Source organism: Pseudoliparis swirei, chromosome 24, assembly GCF_029220125.1.
Source record: "Pseudoliparis swirei isolate HS2019 ecotype Mariana Trench chromosome 24, NWPU_hadal_v1, whole genome shotgun sequence".
In the NCBI taxonomy this organism is placed as follows: domain Eukaryota; kingdom Metazoa; phylum Chordata; class Actinopteri; order Perciformes; family Liparidae; genus Pseudoliparis; species Pseudoliparis swirei.
Window position 1 is genome coordinate 10,307,068 of NC_079411.1, and position 21,016 is coordinate 10,328,083.

Genomic DNA, 21,016 nt, shown 5'->3' on the forward strand with positions numbered 1-21,016 from the left:
TTTTCCCCCCATGACCCTCCCTCTGATCGACACGCAGAGTAGTGCTCTTCTCCGTGGCTCGCTAGAATATTAACCGTTACATAACTGGACAGCATTCTGTCACTCGCTACAGTACACTCAAAAACAGAGACCGGAGAGACAGAAAGCTACAGGACATATTAATCAGTAATTGTCTCAACAACTGTTCATCTGCTCGATGAATTTAGAATTATGAGGCTTATCCGTACACAGTGAATGAGGCTTAAGTAACGGCATAAAATGCTTTGACACCTACATGACGGGTATACTCTAGCATCGGTGGGGCATGCAACTTGGTCTATGACAGGTGTATTGCTCATGAAGTTGAGGTTATCCAAAAAGCTTCAAGCAGCAACACCAGAGGCCAAGCAAGTATTCTAAAAACAGATCTAAGAATACATTGCACACTGACTTCAACCACAGCTCAAGACTATCAAACTTCAAATGTGATTCATTATATAGGTGGCTGACAGAAAAAGGGGGAAAAGAATAAAGCAGCATCTGGAGGCACTCGAGCTGTATTGCTTCGGATGCCAATCCTCCAGCTAATTCTTTTTATAGCATCTTAGCATCAGGTCAACTACACTTTATTAAATCCACCTGCAAGGGACAATCATCTTATTAAATTGATTGGATCAGCATTGGTGCAATCTGCCAAATTGTTACACAGATTATCCCTATCATGAGTTTATTTGTGCAGCGAGAGCTCATTCGTCTGTCCTCACGATGCTGTATGACGGATCCAATTCTCATCAGCACCAAAGGTGAAGCTCTCTCTGAAAAGATAGGGATTCACTAAATACTGCTTATTATTCTTGACAGTTGAGCGCCTGTTAAATTAATGATGAACATCATCAGATTCTTTCAAATGATACCTATTCAGGTGTTGAGAAGAAATGCAATGAAAGTGAAATAAGCCCTGTGGTGAAATCCTTTGGCAGGTGAAAAGAGCTGGCACTAAAAACAGACATATGGTCCTTGGAGAACACTTCTCATAAGAATACCAGCTCATGAAAGGCTGACAGGAAAATACGGCGTTGATTCTGAGAGCGGAGAAATCAATATAGTTTCTGCTTTGCGTCCTCTGTGGTTTGTTTTTGCTCGATGTAGCCGGTGCTCCTCAGGTGTTAACGTGTTCTTTTGTTAATCGGATCGCCTCCGGGGTTACCGCTCTGTCCACGTCTCCCACTTGGAGCAAAGGGTCCAAAAGGTCCCTCTGCACATGGAGGTTGATATGAGGTAGGTCGGCCTAACAGGATTTTATTGCTTGATTCCACTTATTAATCATTAAGCACCGTGTCTGGGGACCCCATCGTACCTAACCTTGGGGAGGGGTCGTCTATATTATAACATTAGGAGTTTTCCTGTATGTGTTGTATTTTCAAAACGGACCAATGTTGTTGTTGCAACAACTACTAAAAATAGCAAACGTGTGGAATCAGGCTTTTGTGTCAACGCACGGGCCGCCGACAACAACAAGCATGACTCATGTTATCACATCATTTATCTTGACATCACTCCTCTCTCACACCGCTCTGTGTTTTCATTAAAAAGTGTAGTTTGAAGACATGACTTTCAAAGTCAGGTAATGTGAGCTTGGTTTAAATTGCTTTATGGTATTTTACAGTGTATTACTGTGACTACTTGACCTTCAGCAGCATTGAGGTCAGAAAAGCACAACTCAGCAACTTATTTCCCTCGTCCAGTTGAAAATCATGCACGCAGGATGTTAGAATGCTTCAAAACATTGGCCAACTGAGACATCAATTGTAAAACTCAAATCAATATTTAATGGAGGCTGCATTTAAATGAGAAAATCTAATCTATGGTTTGACAATAATTCAATTGCTCTGCATAGCATCTGCCAGATCAAAACAGAGATTCAAGGTTATCTCCACCTAAATAGGCTGAAAGGGCATGTCTGCCACTCAAAGCTGAGTGAAACAGAAAGCTCTGTAAAACGTCGAGAGAGTATTTAATAAAAGGGACTTCGATGGACACTTGAAAGTACAATTTGATCTACTATGGCCTTGGAATCACATTTGTCAGATAAGTCTGATGATGATTGGAAACAAAGTATATTGTAGTTGGATATGGGATGCCTTTTTTCCTCTCCCCTTTGTTGCAGATTAAGACAAAGTACCGCCGTCTGGCCGGGCAGACAGGAGCCACCTATAGCCCCCTAAAAGCAGGATGAGTCATTTGGAACATTCCGGAAAGGATTTTAACACCTCCACACCTCCCTCCTCACCCACGACTACCTCAACCCTTGTTTTTAATTACACACTATCCTATTCCTGTCTCAGGGCGTGAATTCCACAAGTTGCTGGGACACTTTAACACTTTTCAAAATGTCCAATCTCTCAATGATGAAATTGCACAAAAACATAAACACACACAAAAACACATTTGACATCTTTCGATAGCATCGGTTGCACTCCGCCGAGCCGAGTTATCTCAGGTCAGTAATTGAGATGTTATCTTCACAGGAGACGATTATTTAATATTGCCTCGCCATTCCTTTGCTTTTGAGCTGAATCATTACACTCTCTCTCTCTCTCTCTCTCATTCTCTCTCTCTCTCTCTCTCCCTCCTTCCCTTTTGATTAAAGCATCTCACTACTATAGGCTGGTGGCAAACCACAAGTGTCAACTTTAATATGCTGGTGTTGTGAGGTGGAACAATGATTACCCTGCCATCACTCAGGGCAGCGGTTCTCCATCACTTGTTGAAACATGTGAGCATGGGTGGTCAGCAAGGTGTCCTAATATTATAACTCTGCCACATTTTTTTTCGGTGTACGTCTCAATATGGCATGTAAAAAGTCACATGCAGCTGCAAAGTGCGATAGTTTTCATAGAGTCTACAAGTTACGAGCGAGATCTCACCTTGATTGCAGGTCTTGCCGGTGAAGCCAGGGTGGCACTTGCACTTATTGGGTCCCACGCAGTCTCCGTGCTTACATCCAGGCTGGCACACAGCTGTTCAGGGAGATTGAAAGAGGAAGAGACAGATCAGTGCAGCGTCCTGGCAGACGACTTATTCAAGATCAGGATGACAAAGCTTTTAATCCGACTGCTCGTTGACTTGGCTGTAAATTATCTCTTTACTTCACATTACAGCGATAACACAGAATGATGCCTCATTCATAGAGGAAATGTGTTTCTTTCTTTCCCCTTGTGTGACAACGTTATTATCATTGACTAATGGTAATAGAGCTGCCATTCTCAGCTCACAAAATAATGTTCGCATTGAAAGGAGCTGGAAAACTTTTATTGTTCTTACTGATATTATATCATTTCACACTATGTGAGATAAATAAGAAATTTGACCTTTTAACACCAAGCAAATTTCCTTATTGGAAAATACAGCACTGATATTTTTACTGGCACCCAGCCTACAAGGATTTCCAAGGCAAATAATATTTCCCCCTTCGACTGAAGCTGAAACAATTAGAGCACCAAATTATTAGATTAGAATGAATGCCGAAGAGCTGCCCTGCAGATCTTACGTACTGTGCAGCAAGTGGTATTTTGAGCGTGTAAAGAAACATGGTCGTTGGAGGAGATGCACAGCTTCACTGATTCTGTGTTCTGTGCGCTGTCGGCTCACTCTCCTTATCTGACTGTGCTTACTGCAGCTTGCTGCTAAGCACGTCTGATACAAGGGGTCTCCGCCAAGTGTTCTTCATTTTTATTAAAAGCTTCATTAATTCTGTCATGATACAGTGCAATCAGAGGACTTTATCATCCCTGTGGTTGCAGAGGAAGCACACAAGTGAGTGTGTGTGTGTGTGTGTGTGTGTGTGCGTATGTGTGCGCGTGTGCGTGTGTGTGTTTGTGTATGTAGAGATTTTAGATGAGAAATCTTATCACACCAACTAGTTGTCGTGTATCCTGAAAGTAATGCTGGTGTAGTTTTAAGGCCTTAAACACCAGCAAACTCTTATCCTCAAATATTATATGTCTGGTGCTTTTTTTGTGAGAACAGTAACGGTGAATCTGGTATGCGCTGCCTATAACATATTTGTAATCATATCAGAGGGCAACTTTTATAGTTACGGATCCGATAAGACAGTTGAAACTGTCCTTTGTCTTGGAAGATTTACCTTTTTGACTCGGACGGATCTGTCATAACTTGATGCTATTTGTGATGTAGTTGGATATTCTTGTGCAGCGTTGTGGAGATACTCCATCTTTAAATGCTTCCTGTTTTCAATGCTTTTTAGAAAAAAATAGAAATAAGCTTAAAGCTTCTTTAACACAAACTAAGGGAGATCCTACAGAACTGACAAAGAAAGGTCTGCGTAATACGTTCACATATTTGAAATGCATGCTTCTAGAAATGAGTTACAATCTCAGAAATGTCCATTGGTACAGATTCAGCATGCAGGGCCGTAGTTCTCTCCTGAAAGAACATCTTTAGCTGCTCAGGTTTCAGCCTGTAACACTGAATTAAAAAGGACGAAGGTATGTGATGAATCCTTTAACCGGAGTAGATAACATCTTCGGACGCATTCCACTTTATTTGGCTTTGTAATCAAATAGAAATAAACTATTGTTAGGCCACCTGGAGAAGCCTGTGATAAGAGCCAGTGTGTTAACAATTAAAAATTAAAAATGGCCCAATTTGTTGGAGGAATAGAAAGCGACTTTATTAGACCTTGGTCTAGCCGGCAGATGAAATTAATGAAGCTTGATATGTCGATAGTTGGAGGGGAAGTCAAGTGGAGGGTTTTTGTTATTTTCCTACACAGGGGAAGACTTGATAAGCAGGATCAGAGGCGACCATCAACAGGCTTTGCCTCTGAGGGTATTTTTAAGCCTCTTGCCTGCCAGAGAGATCAGGGAAATGGCCAGTGTTCGTTAACCACAGCAGAGGACGACTAAAATGGTCGAGGCAGCTGTAAGGCCAAACATAGCATGTATGACCCTCGTTCCATGAACACCATCAAAACATTTCAAGTGATGACACACTTTCACTCTGGTTTACATCAGCCATTGCTCAGGAGAGCTTTCTGCTGCTCCTGGTTCTTTTGATTTATTGGCTGTTCATGGATGCTTGATGGAAAACACAGGGGAAATTATTCTGTTTTAATTAATGCTGATATTGTGTATTAAGGTTTGTACTAGTTCAATGCATGACTTCAAATGAAAGTGAGAAAATCATTATTTAATCAATCACAATTTTGCATCATCTTGCAATCAACTAAGTAATTACCGAAAGCTGTTTGAAATCATTATTTAATTACTGTTTGATTTGTTGATTGTTTGTTTATGAATCAATTATTTGTTAGAAAAGTTCTAACAATCAAAATTGCTTATTTGCCAGAATAACACTCAAATCCCAAAAATAGTCAAGGTGCAATAATATGCTTTTCATACAAAAAAAATTGGAAAATTCAAAAATGTTAAAAGACCTATTTGCATTGTTGATTGATGAATGAGAAAATAAATTATCACGTGTTCAGCTGATAATCATTATTACATACATTCCATTATACAGAGGATAGCCACTATTGTGTCTGGGTCTGAATTTGTTCGATCTAATTTATATGCAGTGAAAATGTCATCGATCGACCAGGTAATGTCATGGTGAATACTTCATTTACCCAAGGGATGAAGTATGAGGACATTGGCATTCTCAACCTCACCTGATTTTTCTGCAGTTACATATGCAGAGCATCTCCAACTGCAGTACAATGCTCCGTTTTTTCCCAGCACCATGTAGATGGATGTATTACGGACATATTCATAAAGAAAACATTATTATGCTTTAATGGTTTCATGAGTATTCAATGGGGTCGACTAGAGGGGTGGTTGAATCTTAATAAAACTAAAGAAATTCAGCATAATTCATTTTAAGACACAGCTTCAGGTGAAAACAGGTCCTCAGAGTGAAAGTGTTTGCATAGCTCTGAGGCCGAAGGGAAGAAGATCGCCGCTACCAAGGGGTGTGAGGGGTCAGCGGGGGGACGGCTCGATTCTATAAATATGTGAGTGAGTCCAGGATTCAGAGGATATGCCCCCAGCAATTCATGTCTAGCACGATTATTTCAAGAAACATGTGGAGCTAACCTTGGGGCTGGCACCTTATCCTGGCTACTCTGTGAGTTAAGGCGAAGGGAGCTGAAAAACAAACAGCCATATAAACAAAGGTTGCGAGCATTGTTTCGTCGTTGAGAGCAAAAAATAAACATGATGTTAGAGGGCAGAGCCTGGTCATTTTGACAAGTAAACCTTCCTGGAAAATAAAAAGACAAAAAACACACAGTCTGAAGTTCTGGAGTCACACAAATTCCCACAATTTTCCTCGAGGAAAGCACATTTTGAATGCCTCAACATTTGAGTTCTAAAAATGTAAATGATGTCTAAATCAAACCACCGTCACTGTTCTCTCTGGACTACATTTTCACTGTCAGTGACATCTAAATTGAAATAAATGAAGCAGTTTTCTCTCGGACTCTGAATTATAATGTACACCAATGTGTAGAATAATGAAAACATCACATAATTTAAGGAGAACACGGTCCTGGCTTCTTCAATATGAAAATAAACGCTGAGGCTGTGGAGATTTTTAAATAAGCACTGTTTCAAAGACAGAATTCTGTCAAGTCTTGTTCCTTTTATTTGCGCATATATTCCCTCTCATGTGTACAAGCAAACCTTTCCATTTTGTTTTCACCTCAAGCAGATGAAAAGGGAAACTTTTCAACTGGCCTTTATAGCCCAGTGATCTTAAAATAAAGTGGAGCAGACAAGGAAACACAGACAATCATGATAAAGTGAATTACTGAAACTGAAATTTCACTTTGTTAGCTTGAATTATTCATTTAAGAACTCTGCTTTAATCCTGTCCACACCATTGATCGAAACAAAGACTGCCCTCGATCAAACTAAATCCAAGTTTTAGTGGATTTGTAAAATCCACTTGGACCTCTGAGGAACTGATGTGTGATCTATTGAATATGGAGGTGATATTTAATCTAGTCAATTTACAATGCAGAGAAAATAAATGTATGTCTTTCTACCCAAGCTGTGTTTTATCTTTTGGACGACTCAAGTTAATCAAACACCAGTCAAGTCCTTCAAAGCTGAGCGGCCATACAAGGCCTGCTCATGTCTTCTTAATGTTTAACTCTTCCGGCATTTTAGTTGGTCAAAACCAGATTGGAATGCTAACTTCAATGTTTTTGATCTTAAGCCAAGTGAAGTCTTTGAAGAGCCAACTTGCGTCTTTGCATTTACTTTGAAGTACTCCATTTTTGTGGGGACAGTTTCTATCGTTGATACCATAGAATTCTGAAAAACCCAAGATTACATTCGATCACGTTTTGTTATGTCTAATACCAATGTTTTCTTATCTATTTCTACTTGAAGATCAATTATAAATCACTAAATGACTCCTTTAAAAATATTTCTTTCATCAATATCTGCACATGGCAATTACCAAGATGAGTAACTATCGTTAAGGATCTAGTTAAGGTTGAGCAACTCAATCACTTGGTTAAGTTGCTCGAGAAGAAAGTCAGAGCATATCCGTTTCCTCCACAACATGGTGACACTTGAGCCGGCAAGGCTCAGCTAACGTGGCTAACGGCGGGGGGGAACCGGAGGGCGGGTGCCATGTTGGTTGCACTCGCACTTAACTGCATCCTTGGCCGGCCCGGTTATGTTGACAGCTTTCAGAGAAGCTGTGTTCTCTGCTCATGTAGACATTAGTCCTTTTGATGCTATATTAATGCTCTAAATATCGCATAGAGAACCTTTTAGGTTCGGGAACAAAGAAAAACAAACTAACAAAAGTCAAATGTGACCTCATTCAGATGAAGTGGGCTGGATCATCATTAGTTCTTTCGGCAGTTCATTCTTTATTTTTAGAGCAAAACCAGAGACAATTTTGCTTTTCAGAACATCTAATATGCATGACGGTATTACTGGATCTCAAATGTAATTAAATGATCAAAGCTCCAGCTACGACCGACTGAGTCGTGGGATCAACTTGATTGGACAGTTTTCCATCTTCATCGAGAGTTGAAGAGGTGAAAAGTATTTTTTTTATTCGTTGACTGTATTACATTGGAAATGCAAATGTTGAATTTCTCACAGAAGCAGAAAAATGTCCGTGATGGCAGCTGGTTAGAATAAGTAGCTTCAAGTGTGGCTCTGCCTGCCGGATGGCCTGTCAGAGCTTCAGTCTACTATAAATCTCTCTTTCTCCATCTGACTCTCTCTCTCTCTCTCTTTTTCTCTATTTCTCTCTCGCTCTCTCTCTCTCTCTCTCTCTCCACCCCAATCCAGCAGCAATCATTCCTATTAACTCCTTGCCTCTGAACCATTTCCCTTACACCTCAAGATTTCTATAGTTTCTCCAACGTTTTTTCTCTCCCTCCTCTCTCTCATCTCTTTCATTTCTTTCAGCTTTAAAAAAAAAAAAAAGAATCAGTTTTGTTTATTAAGTTACTCATTCTTTGAGAGCAACACACACATGACGAAGGCTCCATGGCTGAAAAAAAGAAAAAGCCTAAATCTCTATCTCCACTCTCTTCTATAAAAAAAAAAAATAAAAAGACCTAAAAATCTGTACTACACACACCACCACACACACACACACACCCACCACTTCTTTTCTCTCCCTCCCTCCTCCACCTCCCTCAACACCTTACCGACTGGATGGAGAACTGATTGTCGTCTCAAGTGAATAGGTTTGAGTCGAGCAGCCCGGCAGGAGCATTTGGAAACATTAGGGCGAGCACTCACCGAGTGATTTAAACTACAGAACAGATTTGTTGAAATAAAAGTCGTGGAGTGAAAGAACTTTAGCAGCTCGGTATGGTGGTTAAACTCAAACTCAAATGTTGTGCTTAACTTGGAAAATGTGGGACTCCAGAACATCAAAGAAAACATGTTCACACACTGTTGTTTGGCTGATTGAGTAATTTATGCAATTGTGATTATAAAATAAATGTCACACATGATGATGTATCATCCCCCTCCATCTATAGAGGAGAACCAACAAATGTGTTGTCTTGTCACAATTATTATTTGGGATTTAAGTGAGCACAACATGTGTACATGGCTCATGTCTAGCCCCATTAACAAAGCCTAATAAAGTTATTGTTTTGTTTCTCATCCTCATTCAAAACTTACCTCTATTCCTCCGTGTCTCTGTAAATGCAGAGAGCCCAGTATATGCACTGGGAGGTACTGGGCTGACTCCTGCCAAGAGGATGAATGCTGAGTCTGGCTCCATGTTCAAAGAAATCTAATCAAATGATGCAACTGATCAGTTGGAGTGAAATGCTGCTGCTTTTTCCTAAATAATTCCAGCGCTGACTGTGTAGTGTCAAAGCTTTGGAAAAGGTAGGAGGCATTATTGTAAAAAAAACTCTCCTTTCCAACTGTGAAATCAACCCCTCTCCAGCTACGAATAGAGGTCTGTCACTATTAGCATAACTTGTTTTTCTAACACCAAGTGTTTATGAAATAACATTATCATATTTTGTTTCTAATAAAGATGCAGCAAGAGGTGAAAAAGCAGAGTTTTCTTGCCAATACTTTAGGTTAATCGAGCTGAGCTAAAAGGAATACAAAATGTTAAGGCCATGTACTCAAATAATATTGTTTGTGTTTAGCAGAACAGAATAGGAAATATTGCGCTGCACTTCAACATCAGTCTGCCACTTCTTGGAATTGAAAGAAAACGCTGCTAAACCAAACAAATTCATAACTATTTTAGCTGCAGCAGCAAAGACCTTTGGACCCAACAAACAGTGTGTGACATGTTTCCCTCAAAAAAGGATACAAAATACAAAGAATATACACATCTATCGCTATAGCATGGCATGAAGAGCTTCAATATGTGAGAACAATAATTAAAATATGATTATTTCAGCAATGTAAAAAACACAAACACAAAACAAGTGGATTAAAACACATTATTTCGAAGCTATGAAGAAGTGGCCAGAACCAACAAGCAAGGTTTCCAAAGCAGGAACTTAACAACCCACAACATGAAGCTTCCAATTTATAAAAACATGTAAGGCTTTGGTGCAAGGTTCTTATTTGTGTTTCAAAAATGTTGACATTTTAGTTCAATGCTTCGTTTGGCAGATGAGAGCAATTGTGGGCAGACAATGACAGAAGAAGTGCTGCTAATCCTGACATGGATGTTCTCTTCTTTAGGAATTTGAGATAGAAAATGTAATGCCAGGGAACAGACAGAAAAGAAAAAAAATCACAAGCAAGATAAATTGAAGAATAAACTTGTCATCTACATGTCTGAGGAAGGGAAATGTTTATCTCCAGTGCACCAACAATAACAATGTTGCCAAGTGGTCACAGCAGTGACATGCTGGTTACTGCGGTGCTTGTTGTTGACACTTTGGCTCGACTCATCACAATCGCTCCAGGAACGTAAACCATCAAGTTCATTTCCCAAAATTGCAAACATGTTGCTTGTTACTATGTTCCTGCTTTGGAAAATGATGCATTCACATGGAATCAGGCAGACGGTAGACGACAACCCACATCGGACCAGAGAGGAGCGGTGAAATGAGGTCCGGTTGGCAGTCAACACTGTCAACGGTAATGGATGACATTGCGGTCCAAAGTAAAAATATTTAAACTCATTGCCGTCCTCCGTGACAGAATTTAAAGTTTGCAATTTAATGTTACAAGAAACATGCACTCTATAGCTTCACGCTTTACTCGAATAATTACATAAAAGAGTAAACACAAAATAATTCTTCGCCATTGTAACATATCATGCGTGTTTTCTGTTGCCGTCCTTCTGACATGTTGTTTGTTTTGCATATCTATCCACGGTCTGCCTGATTCCCTGTGAATGGTTAAAGGTCCACAGCAAAGCAGCAGCTCCAGCAGCACAGGCACCAAGCCATGCAGACATTCATGAGGCAACTGACCAGATCTGACAACCCGATTAGTATATTCACAGTCACACCTCCCGAGGTAGCATTGCAGGAGAGCACAGGATCTTCATACAATGTCAATATGCCGGGGAAAACACGCGTTAATATTTCATCCAGAGGTCAAGAAAGGACACATCCTCTGAATCCTCAAGTGACGAAGATGCACTGAGGATTAGTACAGCTGGCGACACTATGGATTGTGCTCATCCTACTTTTTTTGGCAGCGTGAGCTTGCCTGTTTTTGCACAGTACTAATCTATAATCAATCTCCCATCTGCAACTGAATGTGTCAACCTGCAGCAACACAGTCTCTCCCTCATTATGGCAACCTGCAAGTGTGAAAATAAATGTCAGCCATTTCCTCCGGTCCAACCAGCCATGATCATCAATCTTTACTCAAAGATTGTCCCCAGTGGGATGCTCTGTTAGCTGTATGTGTTTCTCCTGTGGCGGCGTGCATGTGTGAATGTGGTGCCCCGAGCGCCTGGTTACTGCGATGACTTGCAGTATTCCTTGTGTCTAATAGCATCTTTGACCCCAGCTGGAAACCTCATAACCTTGTTAGCCCTCTTTCGCCCCAGCAGCAGCAGCAGGCACGGTGGCACTCACGCTGGCAGTGAGCCCAGGAACGGCGTGTCCATCCCCAGCAGCAGTCCACCCTGGCCCCATATCGACACAGGCCGTTGGACGAGGCCATCTGCCGCGGCCACCTGTGAGGGGATGACATAATTAGTTCACAGCCAATTAAAATGTCTCAATGAAAAGCAAGGGTCTTTTCTATGTTGTTTGAAGGGAGGCTTTTTCACAGCATTCATTTGTGTGCCGGCTGTCGAGAAAACAGACTTGTGTTAAGGCGTTTATTTTTTGCATAAGTAAAAGTAATTTCCTTTATTGTACCTGACTCAAAGGATAGACGGTGTCACATGCACAGACTATAAATCCCTTTGAAACAAATGTGTGATTTGTAAATTTTGGGTTTCTTTTAAATAAACCTAACTTGACAACTCTATGTCTATATTTTATATTCGCTCTTAAACAGCACTGAAGGGCCAAAATGATGTCCCATGTAATGTGAATCAATGTCCCATATCACACAATATTGAAAAATACCTCTTCCACTCTCCCAGATCCCAAGAAAACATATTTCAATCCCATTGTGTTATCTGACTATCAGTCCAAAATGCTACCATCTAAGACAAAGAACAACAACAAATAGTCCCGTTTAAAAAACGTTTGACATTTTCTCCTAAATATTCTCCCACAAAAAAGCCCTCCAGTTTTTCAGGCTGTTGAAGGCTTACTTCTCACTGCTTCCCCACAGCTACAGATTATGTTTGTGTCGAGGAAATAAAAGTGATAGCGCATCAGACGGTGTTGGTTTGTGCGATGTCAAAGCGGAGACCTGTGTTGAAAGCCTGACGGAGCGGATTTGAATTCATCCTCAATGTGTATGAGGAATACACATTGTTGTTGTGTTCATTGACAGCTTTGTGAAATGGATTTGAAGCTATATACACTGCCTGGTGCTCTTGAACACATCTATAACATCAACACATGTATAGAGTATGACTGTACCGTATGTTTAATGAATCTATTAGACACGTTCATGACAGTGGAAGATGACATCATTGCTGCTCCATGGGGAACATACAGTTGTTCTTTTTTCAAAGCACTGCAATTCCTCTTCGAGAAATTACAGCCAGATGTTTTTGTTACACCATGTTCTGTTCTGTAGAGAGAGAACAAGCTTCTTGGCAGACAGTGCTTGTGGATTACCTTTTTGTCCGTACCAAGACTCACCATATATTTATGGAGAGAATAGGGCGAAGGAATGAGTCCATAACAGGATACTGATGAAAATCCAACCTGCATACTTTGAGCACCTGGTTCTGAGATTTTACCTAAGATTTTATAAAATAACAGATATGGCAGACTGAAATGAGATCATTGAATTAATCCAATCAATGAATGATTGACTGTGGAGGTTTTTATACATACAGAGGAAATACTGTAATAGAGTTACAAAAAAAGGACTAATTATCTTGCTATACTTCCAATATAAACTAAATGCTTTCTTTTGTGCCTCAACGAGAGAGTGGGGGTGTTGCTCAGTATTCAAGGCACATCCTTGTGCCACTATCTCTGCCTGTTAGTGTCTCTGTGCCAAGATGAGGAAATGCTAATGCTGGACCCCGCTGCCAATCACCTCATTGGAGAAAAAAAATGCAATGGATGGTCAGTGAGGATGGCAGATTCAGGGAAAATGTTTGTCTGCTGCCTGGAAAGCAGGAAAGCAGTCAGGCAGGAAAACCTCCAAGCCAGGGGAGAGATAGAGGAAACAAAAAAACAACAAAAGGAGACAAAGGGAAGTGAAAGAGAATTAAAGCAAACAGGGGTTAAATGAAATGAGAGGAGGGAGAAGAAATTAAAAGGAATTTAAATGAAAAGGAAACTAAACAAAGAGGATGGAAAGGAAAGGAGAGGGGGAAATGAGAGAGCTGTTTAGAATGCCACTATTTCTGGATGGTGTCATCTTTGTAAAACATTGACAACCTTCCTGTGACATTTAAGAAATATTTTAATCTGGTGATTTCACCCAGGAGTTTTTCTCATGCACTCTTTCATTTATTCATTATTGCGCAAATGGTAATTATAATTTTAGATAATTAAGGCATCCTGTGGGAAGAGTTTATGCTGCTGTGAGTGCACCCGCCATATAACCTAATGGTGTCATCTTCCTTTGTAGTTTTACGACATTACAAAGTGATCATTGCACCTGATAATTCTCAGTATAAAGCCGCTCATGTCACGTGCACCATCACAGTTAAAGGTTTACTCAATCTGCTGTGGGTTCAAATAAAAAGAGCTGGTCAGTATATATATATATATATATGTGTGTGTAATGTTTTTTTTTAAAGATATATAGATGGATATACTTTATTCATCCGCAGGGGGAAATGTGTTTGTAGCAGAAGCAAGCAAAGTTACATAATATAACATCAAAATATTCATATTAAGTATGAACAAATGCACAATATATACAATACAATAAAATAACAGAGCAGGACATATTACGTTTAAGAACAATTTAATAATAAAGAAAAAAAACCAAAGTATATGCACTGTATATAAGTGTGTTTAAAAGGCTGCATTACAGTAAAGTGAGGTTAGACCTGAACTTACCGAATTATTCTACACTGAATGAACACACACACAGACACAGAGATATATATACATGCATACACACACCTGCCAGGATCAGAAGGGCACGACATGTCTGCGTTAAGAAGAACAAAGGAGCACAGTTTGACTCCTACGGCTCCCAGTTGATGGTGAGCGAGAGGGACCCGGTAGGTCTGTTTGCTGCTGCAGAAGCAATAAGGAGGAAGGAACCTCATGAGATACAACAGGTCCTTGATTCTTGAATCACATATTTTCCCGTAATTCTTTCTCCAGTCTTACACACACGGAATCCAGCTTCATGTTCTCAGTCCTCTCTTCATGCTGAATTCAGCCGTGGGCAGTCATGCACGCTAACACGCTCTGTACTCGTAATTGAGAGTTTCATACGATTCACCAGCTCACCCATTCCTCCCACCGACGCTAAATACACATTTCCTTAGAGCACTTATGGCTTGAAAATGATGACGAGTTTCAATCAACAACGGGAGTTACGGTGACACTCCGCAGAAATAGAATGGCACTTCTGGAGATACATCTTGTGCCCAGTGATATTACTGGACAGAACGCTGGCAAATGAAATGGACTTAAGCATCAAACCTATATTTATTACCCTGGGGCTGAATAATCGTCCTAAATTACACTCAGCCTTGAAGACACTCAAGCAGATAATTATTACCCTTCACGCAAGCAATGGGACACATCTTCCCAAGTGTACACTATCAGACGGGAGAACCTGAGCAGTTGATTTTTACTATGGGGATGCCATCCTTCTTCCATTGTTTTACTAATGAATACAGAGCTGGACGATCTGCCCTGCCTGACAGTGAAGAGCAGCGAGTCCATCGCTCAGAGGAGCGGTGTGGAGTGTAGCATGACAATCAGGACCATGAAGGTATATAATTCCGTCCATCTATCAATCATCCATCCGTGAATTCATGTAAATTGTGCCCGTTGAATAGATTTCTCTCACAAACTCTCAAGAGATGTTGATTGCAGCCTTGTAGCATCTCGATGTGAAAGACTTGCTGGGACCTGTCAGGCTGAGCTGAAGGCACGAGGCTTTTGGAGTCATAAGGTGTCTGGCGTTGAGATGAACCACCTCGGCGGCACGCGCTGCCAGATCAGCTTGCGGACTGCCAAGTGCATCCCATTAACACACATCGCCGTGTGGGATGTTGACAAATATCTGAGGTAAGGATTTAAAGTGAGAAATCCGCTGGCCTATTCAAAAAAATACATACAAATAGTGGTAGATATTCACTAAGTGGCCAGAAAATAGAAAGCACTTAAATGATACCAATGCAATGCAGCAGAAAGTCCCTGCAATAATTACAATACTAAGATGTCTTGGATGATATTTCTGATGTAGGAATAAGTGTCTTGTGTCAAATCTGTGGCACTTTTCAGGCATCTGTGCTTCAATAGAGCACCGTACTGAAAGAAATCCACCTCATTCAGATCAAAACATGTTTGAAACACCTTACAATGTCCTGCAATGCAATACTTGTTTTTTTAACATTATGTTACCTTGCTTTGGCAGACCTTTTGGCCTTATATAATAAGTGCATTCAGATTGTGAAGCCCTCTGAGGCAAATGTGTAATTTGTGATAATGGGCTATACAAAATAAACTGAATTTAATTTAATTCAAACTCTGTTGGAACAAGAGGTTGATTTCGTCAACAATTTTGTTGAAAAAGAGTGCACTCTTTCCAAACAAACAGCAAAGAGAATGTGCTGCAAAACAAGCACTAATAGGATGTTTTCTTTTAGAGGTAGTGACACACTTGCACTAGCATGGCACGTCTTGCTGTGTAGCCAGAAAAGGTTTGTAGTGAAGGACGGTCATGACTGCTGTTCAGTCGTGGGTTCATTTCACCACTGTGGGGTTCAATACCAACAACTACAGCCTTACAAATCACCACGAAATCTATGCTGCCACACTGCAGACAACAATTAGTGTTAAAGCTGGTGTCGGCAGTTTTGTGGAAAAGGCAGAAAAAACTACCTTCCTACTGCAGCTCTCATCCCTCTGTCCTAAACACACTTTCTACAGGCAATAGTGTGCATACTAGTGAATAATTTCATCCCGATCGTGATCCTGATAATGTTATATATACAGTTAGGACCATAAATATTTGGACATTGACACAATTTTCATCCTTTTGGCTCTGTACACCACCACAATGGATTTTAAATTGAACAATCAAGATGTGCTTTAAGAGAAGACTTTCAGCTTTAATTTGAAGGTATTTACATCCACATCAGGTGAACGTTGAAGGAATTACAACATATTTTATACGTGTCACCTCCTTTTTAAGGGATCAAAAGTAATTGGACAAACTAACATAATCATCATTGTAATTGTCAATTTGAATACTTGGTTGCAAACCCTTTGCAGTCAAGTACAGCCGGAACTTTTTAACCCAGAGACATCACCAGACACTGGGTTTCATCCCTGGTGATGATCTGCAAGCCTCGACTGCCACTGTCTTCACTTCCTGCTGCTTCTTGGGGCATTGTCCCTTCAGTTTGGTCTTCAGCAAATGAAATGCAGCTCAATTGGATTCAGGTCAGGTGATTGACATATACAATGTGTTGTAATTCCTACACCGTTCACCTGATGTGGATGTAAATACCCTCAAATTAAAGCTGAAAGTCTTCTCTGAAAGCACATCTTGATTGTTTCATTCAAAATCCATTGTGGTGGTGTACAGAGCCAAAATGATGAAAATTGTGTAAATGTCCAAATATTTATGGTCCTGACTGAATGAATTCCCGTTCTGTGAAATGACCTGCAATTGGCCGAGTCTCCAATCAATAGTTAGATTTTCTAAATCCTAAAAACAGAGCAAAAAGGGGGTGCGAAAGTTATCTCTCAAAGCACATCAGTTACAATATACTGAAGATGATTTTTATTTTTTACCCAATAACGCCCATAAAAAACGGTCAATTCCAGTTTAAAATCCCAAATCTTTTTATTTATCACAGGACTGTTGAATTGCATTACAATGCACAAGCGTCTGGTCACAGACTGTACGATCAAGCAAATTCTATTATTGTGACCAGCAGAAGTACGAGTTTTATTTCTGGTTTTATTGTCCATATAGCACTTATTTTAATAGAACATATAACTTCTCAATTGAGTTTAACTTACTCCATAACTGTCCTCTTTGCTGAGAGAAAGCGATTATTTTTAAAGCAGGGAGAGAAGTTATGTTAGCCACAAACTGAAATGCTCTATACTGAGTTGGTCGCTGATAAAGTTCCTATTTGTCTTGTTTAGTGAGTTATAGCACTTGAATGAGTGTCTCTAAATAATAATAATAATAACACTGAACAGTAAGTCAGTCGAGTCTGACTTCAGTTATTGTCCGCTCTCAGAAAACAAATGGCAAGATCATGCTTTATTTCAAACTGCTTGTACAAAACAACAGTATTTTCACACTCATTCTCTGAAAGCCCAAATGTGGGTCTGCCATTACAGTGCCAACATAACCTGGCACCAGTCCACTGCTTTGGATTATTACTGAGGAGGTCTGGTATGTGAAGCTTGGCTGCGTTGGAATTACCTATTTAGTGACATCACCAGGGAGGAATATCATCTGCTGGATGTGTTGCCTTTCATTAAGGCTCCAATGTTACGTGGCAATGCATTGGTTGTCCTTGAGTCCTTGGCTGGAACAAGGAGTGGCATCAACAACAGTAAAATGTTTTGAGAAACACATTTGCGGGCAATTATGTGCAGCTATGGGAGAACCAAATGATCTTGCCAATGATGCCCGGGAAGGACCCTTCAGGACGAGATGGATACGCCTGTTAGGAACGCTCTCTAAAAAGGCAATAAGTGAGAGGGAGCAGGTAATAAATGGCTTTTTTTTGCTTGTGCTGGGACTCAGGGGATATTCTTTCAATGAATTAATATTGAGGCAGAGACTCAGGCCCTGGCAAGTTTATACCCATACAAATTGTCAAATTATGGCTACGGTGACGACAAGCCACTCCATCAGCAGGGATGTTAATAATGTTCAATATGCCGCTGCTAGATTAAAGTAAATGAGCATTACATAAAGACAATGCGTGTAATAAAAGTCAAAGCCTCCAGATCATCGCCTGGCACACAAACATTAGCCACGGTGATTAATAAAAACCAAAGAAAATAAAAATAACATTGTATGTGCTTGCCAATGCTCAACTCAAATGTCTGTTATATTTCTGCCCCGTCCTTCTTTCTCTCACACACACACAGTTACTTCATGCTGAGACCTCGAATAAACAAATTGCTTTAAAAAAAAATACTTTTCAACACAACAGCAGGAAACTGAATTGAAAGAGCTGAGGAGGAGGAAAGGCTATAAACCTACAGATGTCAACATCTATCACAAGCAGGTGGAATGGCAGTCAGTCTGAAAAGGCTTTTTGAAAAGCGTGCACATTATTTAAATCCCAAGTATCTTTATTAATCTTTGTAAAAATGTCGCTCAATTGACAAAGTGCAACTTGAGAGAGGACCTGCTTTGGGGCTGAGCCTGTCTGACAGCGATACATAAACGAGAACAAATTAAGTACAATACTTGGCTCTATTCTGTTGGAGCTGTAGAACATTTGGCAGAACTCGCTTGGTGTAACTCTCTCACTGTTTGGATTGTATTGAGTAAAAAAAATTCCGTAGCTCTAGAAATCCATCTCAATATGACACAAGGAGAGATAGAATAAAGTGTTGAATTTACACACCTCTTAATACTGTAAAAGAACACTTTACAAATTATTCCCACAAATAAGCGTTCTGCCAATCAACATCACTGGTGCAAATGCTTTTTCCGCAAACACATTGGAAATATGTTTGTAAATAACTTGCTTCAAAGTAGGTTAGACCTAAATTACTACATGTTTGCACAAAATAAAAGCATCGATCATGTTCATTAACTGAGATTGCACCTATAGGCAGATCGAAATCTCGGACACGTGCATTCTTTAGGGTCTGGCACGTCTCCACACCCCTGTCTGCACATACTTCATCAGATTCATGTTTGAACATGAAGCACCGGGCAATGTGCTGTCACATCACTTCGTAATCTGCCGGATATCTGCACAAGAAAAGAACCGCTTGGTGTGAAAACACTATAACGCGTGCTCCGAGGCGCAAAACCAACCGGTGTGGATGCACTTGGATTATCAGAGTTATCATAATACAAGTTAAGACCGATTCGCCAAGACCGCGAGTCAGCTGGCTACTCACGGTGCATTGGAACACAACATTTAGCACGCGCAACATGTTTTCACTGATACATTGAGCTTTGCCGTTTGGAGAGCTTGACATTATGCTCCAGTTTGCAACCATTCCAGCAAGTGCTATGTTTCACCAAAGGCTCGGTTTTTGCAGAAACATACTTGCAATGGATTGAACTGTGAAGCAGATTCTTAATCAAACTCAGTTATTTCACAAAACCATCGGAGTCCGCAGATAATGGGAGTCACGTGCCCTTACCTGCCATCAAAGTCTGCACTTGCCCCAAAGCAGAAGCTGCAGAACAACATCAACTTTATCCATAAATCCATGATTTCGGGAGTTACGCGTCCACGCCGCTTGTTTTTCCTCCGTAATCCAAAATCGCCGGGTAGGAAACGGCGGAGGAAACAATTCGACGAAGGTAGAGTTTGCGTGACGCACGCTGGGGACGCACAGGTAGGAAATGTCTACTGGCGTCCTTCAGACTGGACATGTGCGATATACAGGAGGTGCGGGAGTGGAAACCAGTCCTCTGCCTGAAAGCAGAATGACCCCGATGCATGTGAGTGAGTGTGTTTTAGTGTGTGCGTGAGTGTATGTGTGTGGAGCTGGATGAGAGCGCACAGTTTCTCTCTCTCTCTCTCTCTCTCTCTCTCTCTCTCTCTCTCTCTCTCTCTCTCTCTCTCTCTCTCTCTCTCTCTCTCTCTCTCTCTCTCTCTCTCTCTCTCTCTCTCTCTCTCTCTCTCTCTCTCTCTCTCTCTCTCTCTCTCTCTCTCTCTCTCTCTCTCTCTCTCTCAAGTTCCCTCAGTGGAATATTCAGCGAACAGCACCCACTGCAGCCACTCCACGTCTTTTACATGTTTAATAAGCAGGCACCGGTCACATTATCACGGAACCCCAGCCAGCCGCGCGCGAGGGACTGAGCACGTAACGTCAGGACCCGGACAGCCAGGAGGAAGCGCCTCCAGAAGACGCGGCGCAACGCGCATGCTTTGGAAATGCCTTAATTAATTGCGCAGCCTGCTGAGGCACGCAGGTGCATCGGCCACCCAGGTAGACGTTGCTCTCACAGCAAAGACAACGCGGGGTGAATTACTGGCGTTGAATTTGGAGAGGAGAAAAAGATAAGCAGCACAACATACAAAATGAGTGGTTTTTCAAAGTACTTCAAAAAATACTTTGGTTGAACCTGTAATTATTGTAAATAAAAGCACGTAGTGATGTGGCTTTTGATTGAAGTAGCAGACAGAGCCTGACTCTGCTTTGTCAGATATCCCCCCCCCGCCCCCCCAAATGTGAAAGAAAGTAAAATACTATTTTCACTTAGTACAATATTTAGAAAAAGTAATGCATTCTGCCATATAAAACAGTTTGTTTGAACATCAAACTATTCCCCTCCAAACGCACACAGACGTATTAAAGGTCTGCCTCATTTCAGACTCCTGCCTCGCGAGTTAAAGGAATCATCAGTCAATAGTTATTGTGTAAAGACTCAAAGGAAAGAAAGTGGAGAGGGGCATCGACAGGGTAACTAAACGCCATTATTGTCAGTATAATGGAGCAGGAGATGGATGCGACGAGGGTTTGATATGATTAGCCCGCTGCTGGTTGTTCAGCCACGGCCGTCTCTCGATACAAGGCGCCCGTGTCTCGTTA

General features: G+C 40.9%; 1 protein-coding gene across 8 annotated transcripts in view; it reads right to left on the minus strand.

Annotated features, from left to right (window-relative positions):
• Positions 1-19,935, minus strand: part of npnta (nephronectin a) — a 40,550-nt gene extending 20,615 nt beyond the window's left edge. For 4 of the 8 annotated variants that reach the window (XM_056409899.1, XM_056409898.1, XM_056409896.1 and 1 more), the window contains exons 1-4: positions 19,619-19,935; positions 11,558-11,658; positions 6,096-6,146; positions 2,907-2,999 (exon numbers count right to left, since the gene is read on the minus strand). In XM_056409899.1, coding sequence (XP_056265874.1) covers positions 2,907-2,999; positions 6,096-6,146; positions 11,558-11,658; positions 19,619-19,689 — 316 coding nt within the window. In that variant the 5' untranslated portion in view covers positions 19,690-19,935. The other 4 variants (XM_056409902.1, XM_056409900.1, XM_056409897.1 and 1 more) reach the window with 2 other exon arrangements.
• Between the last annotated feature and the right edge of the window lie 1,081 nt (positions 19,936-21,016).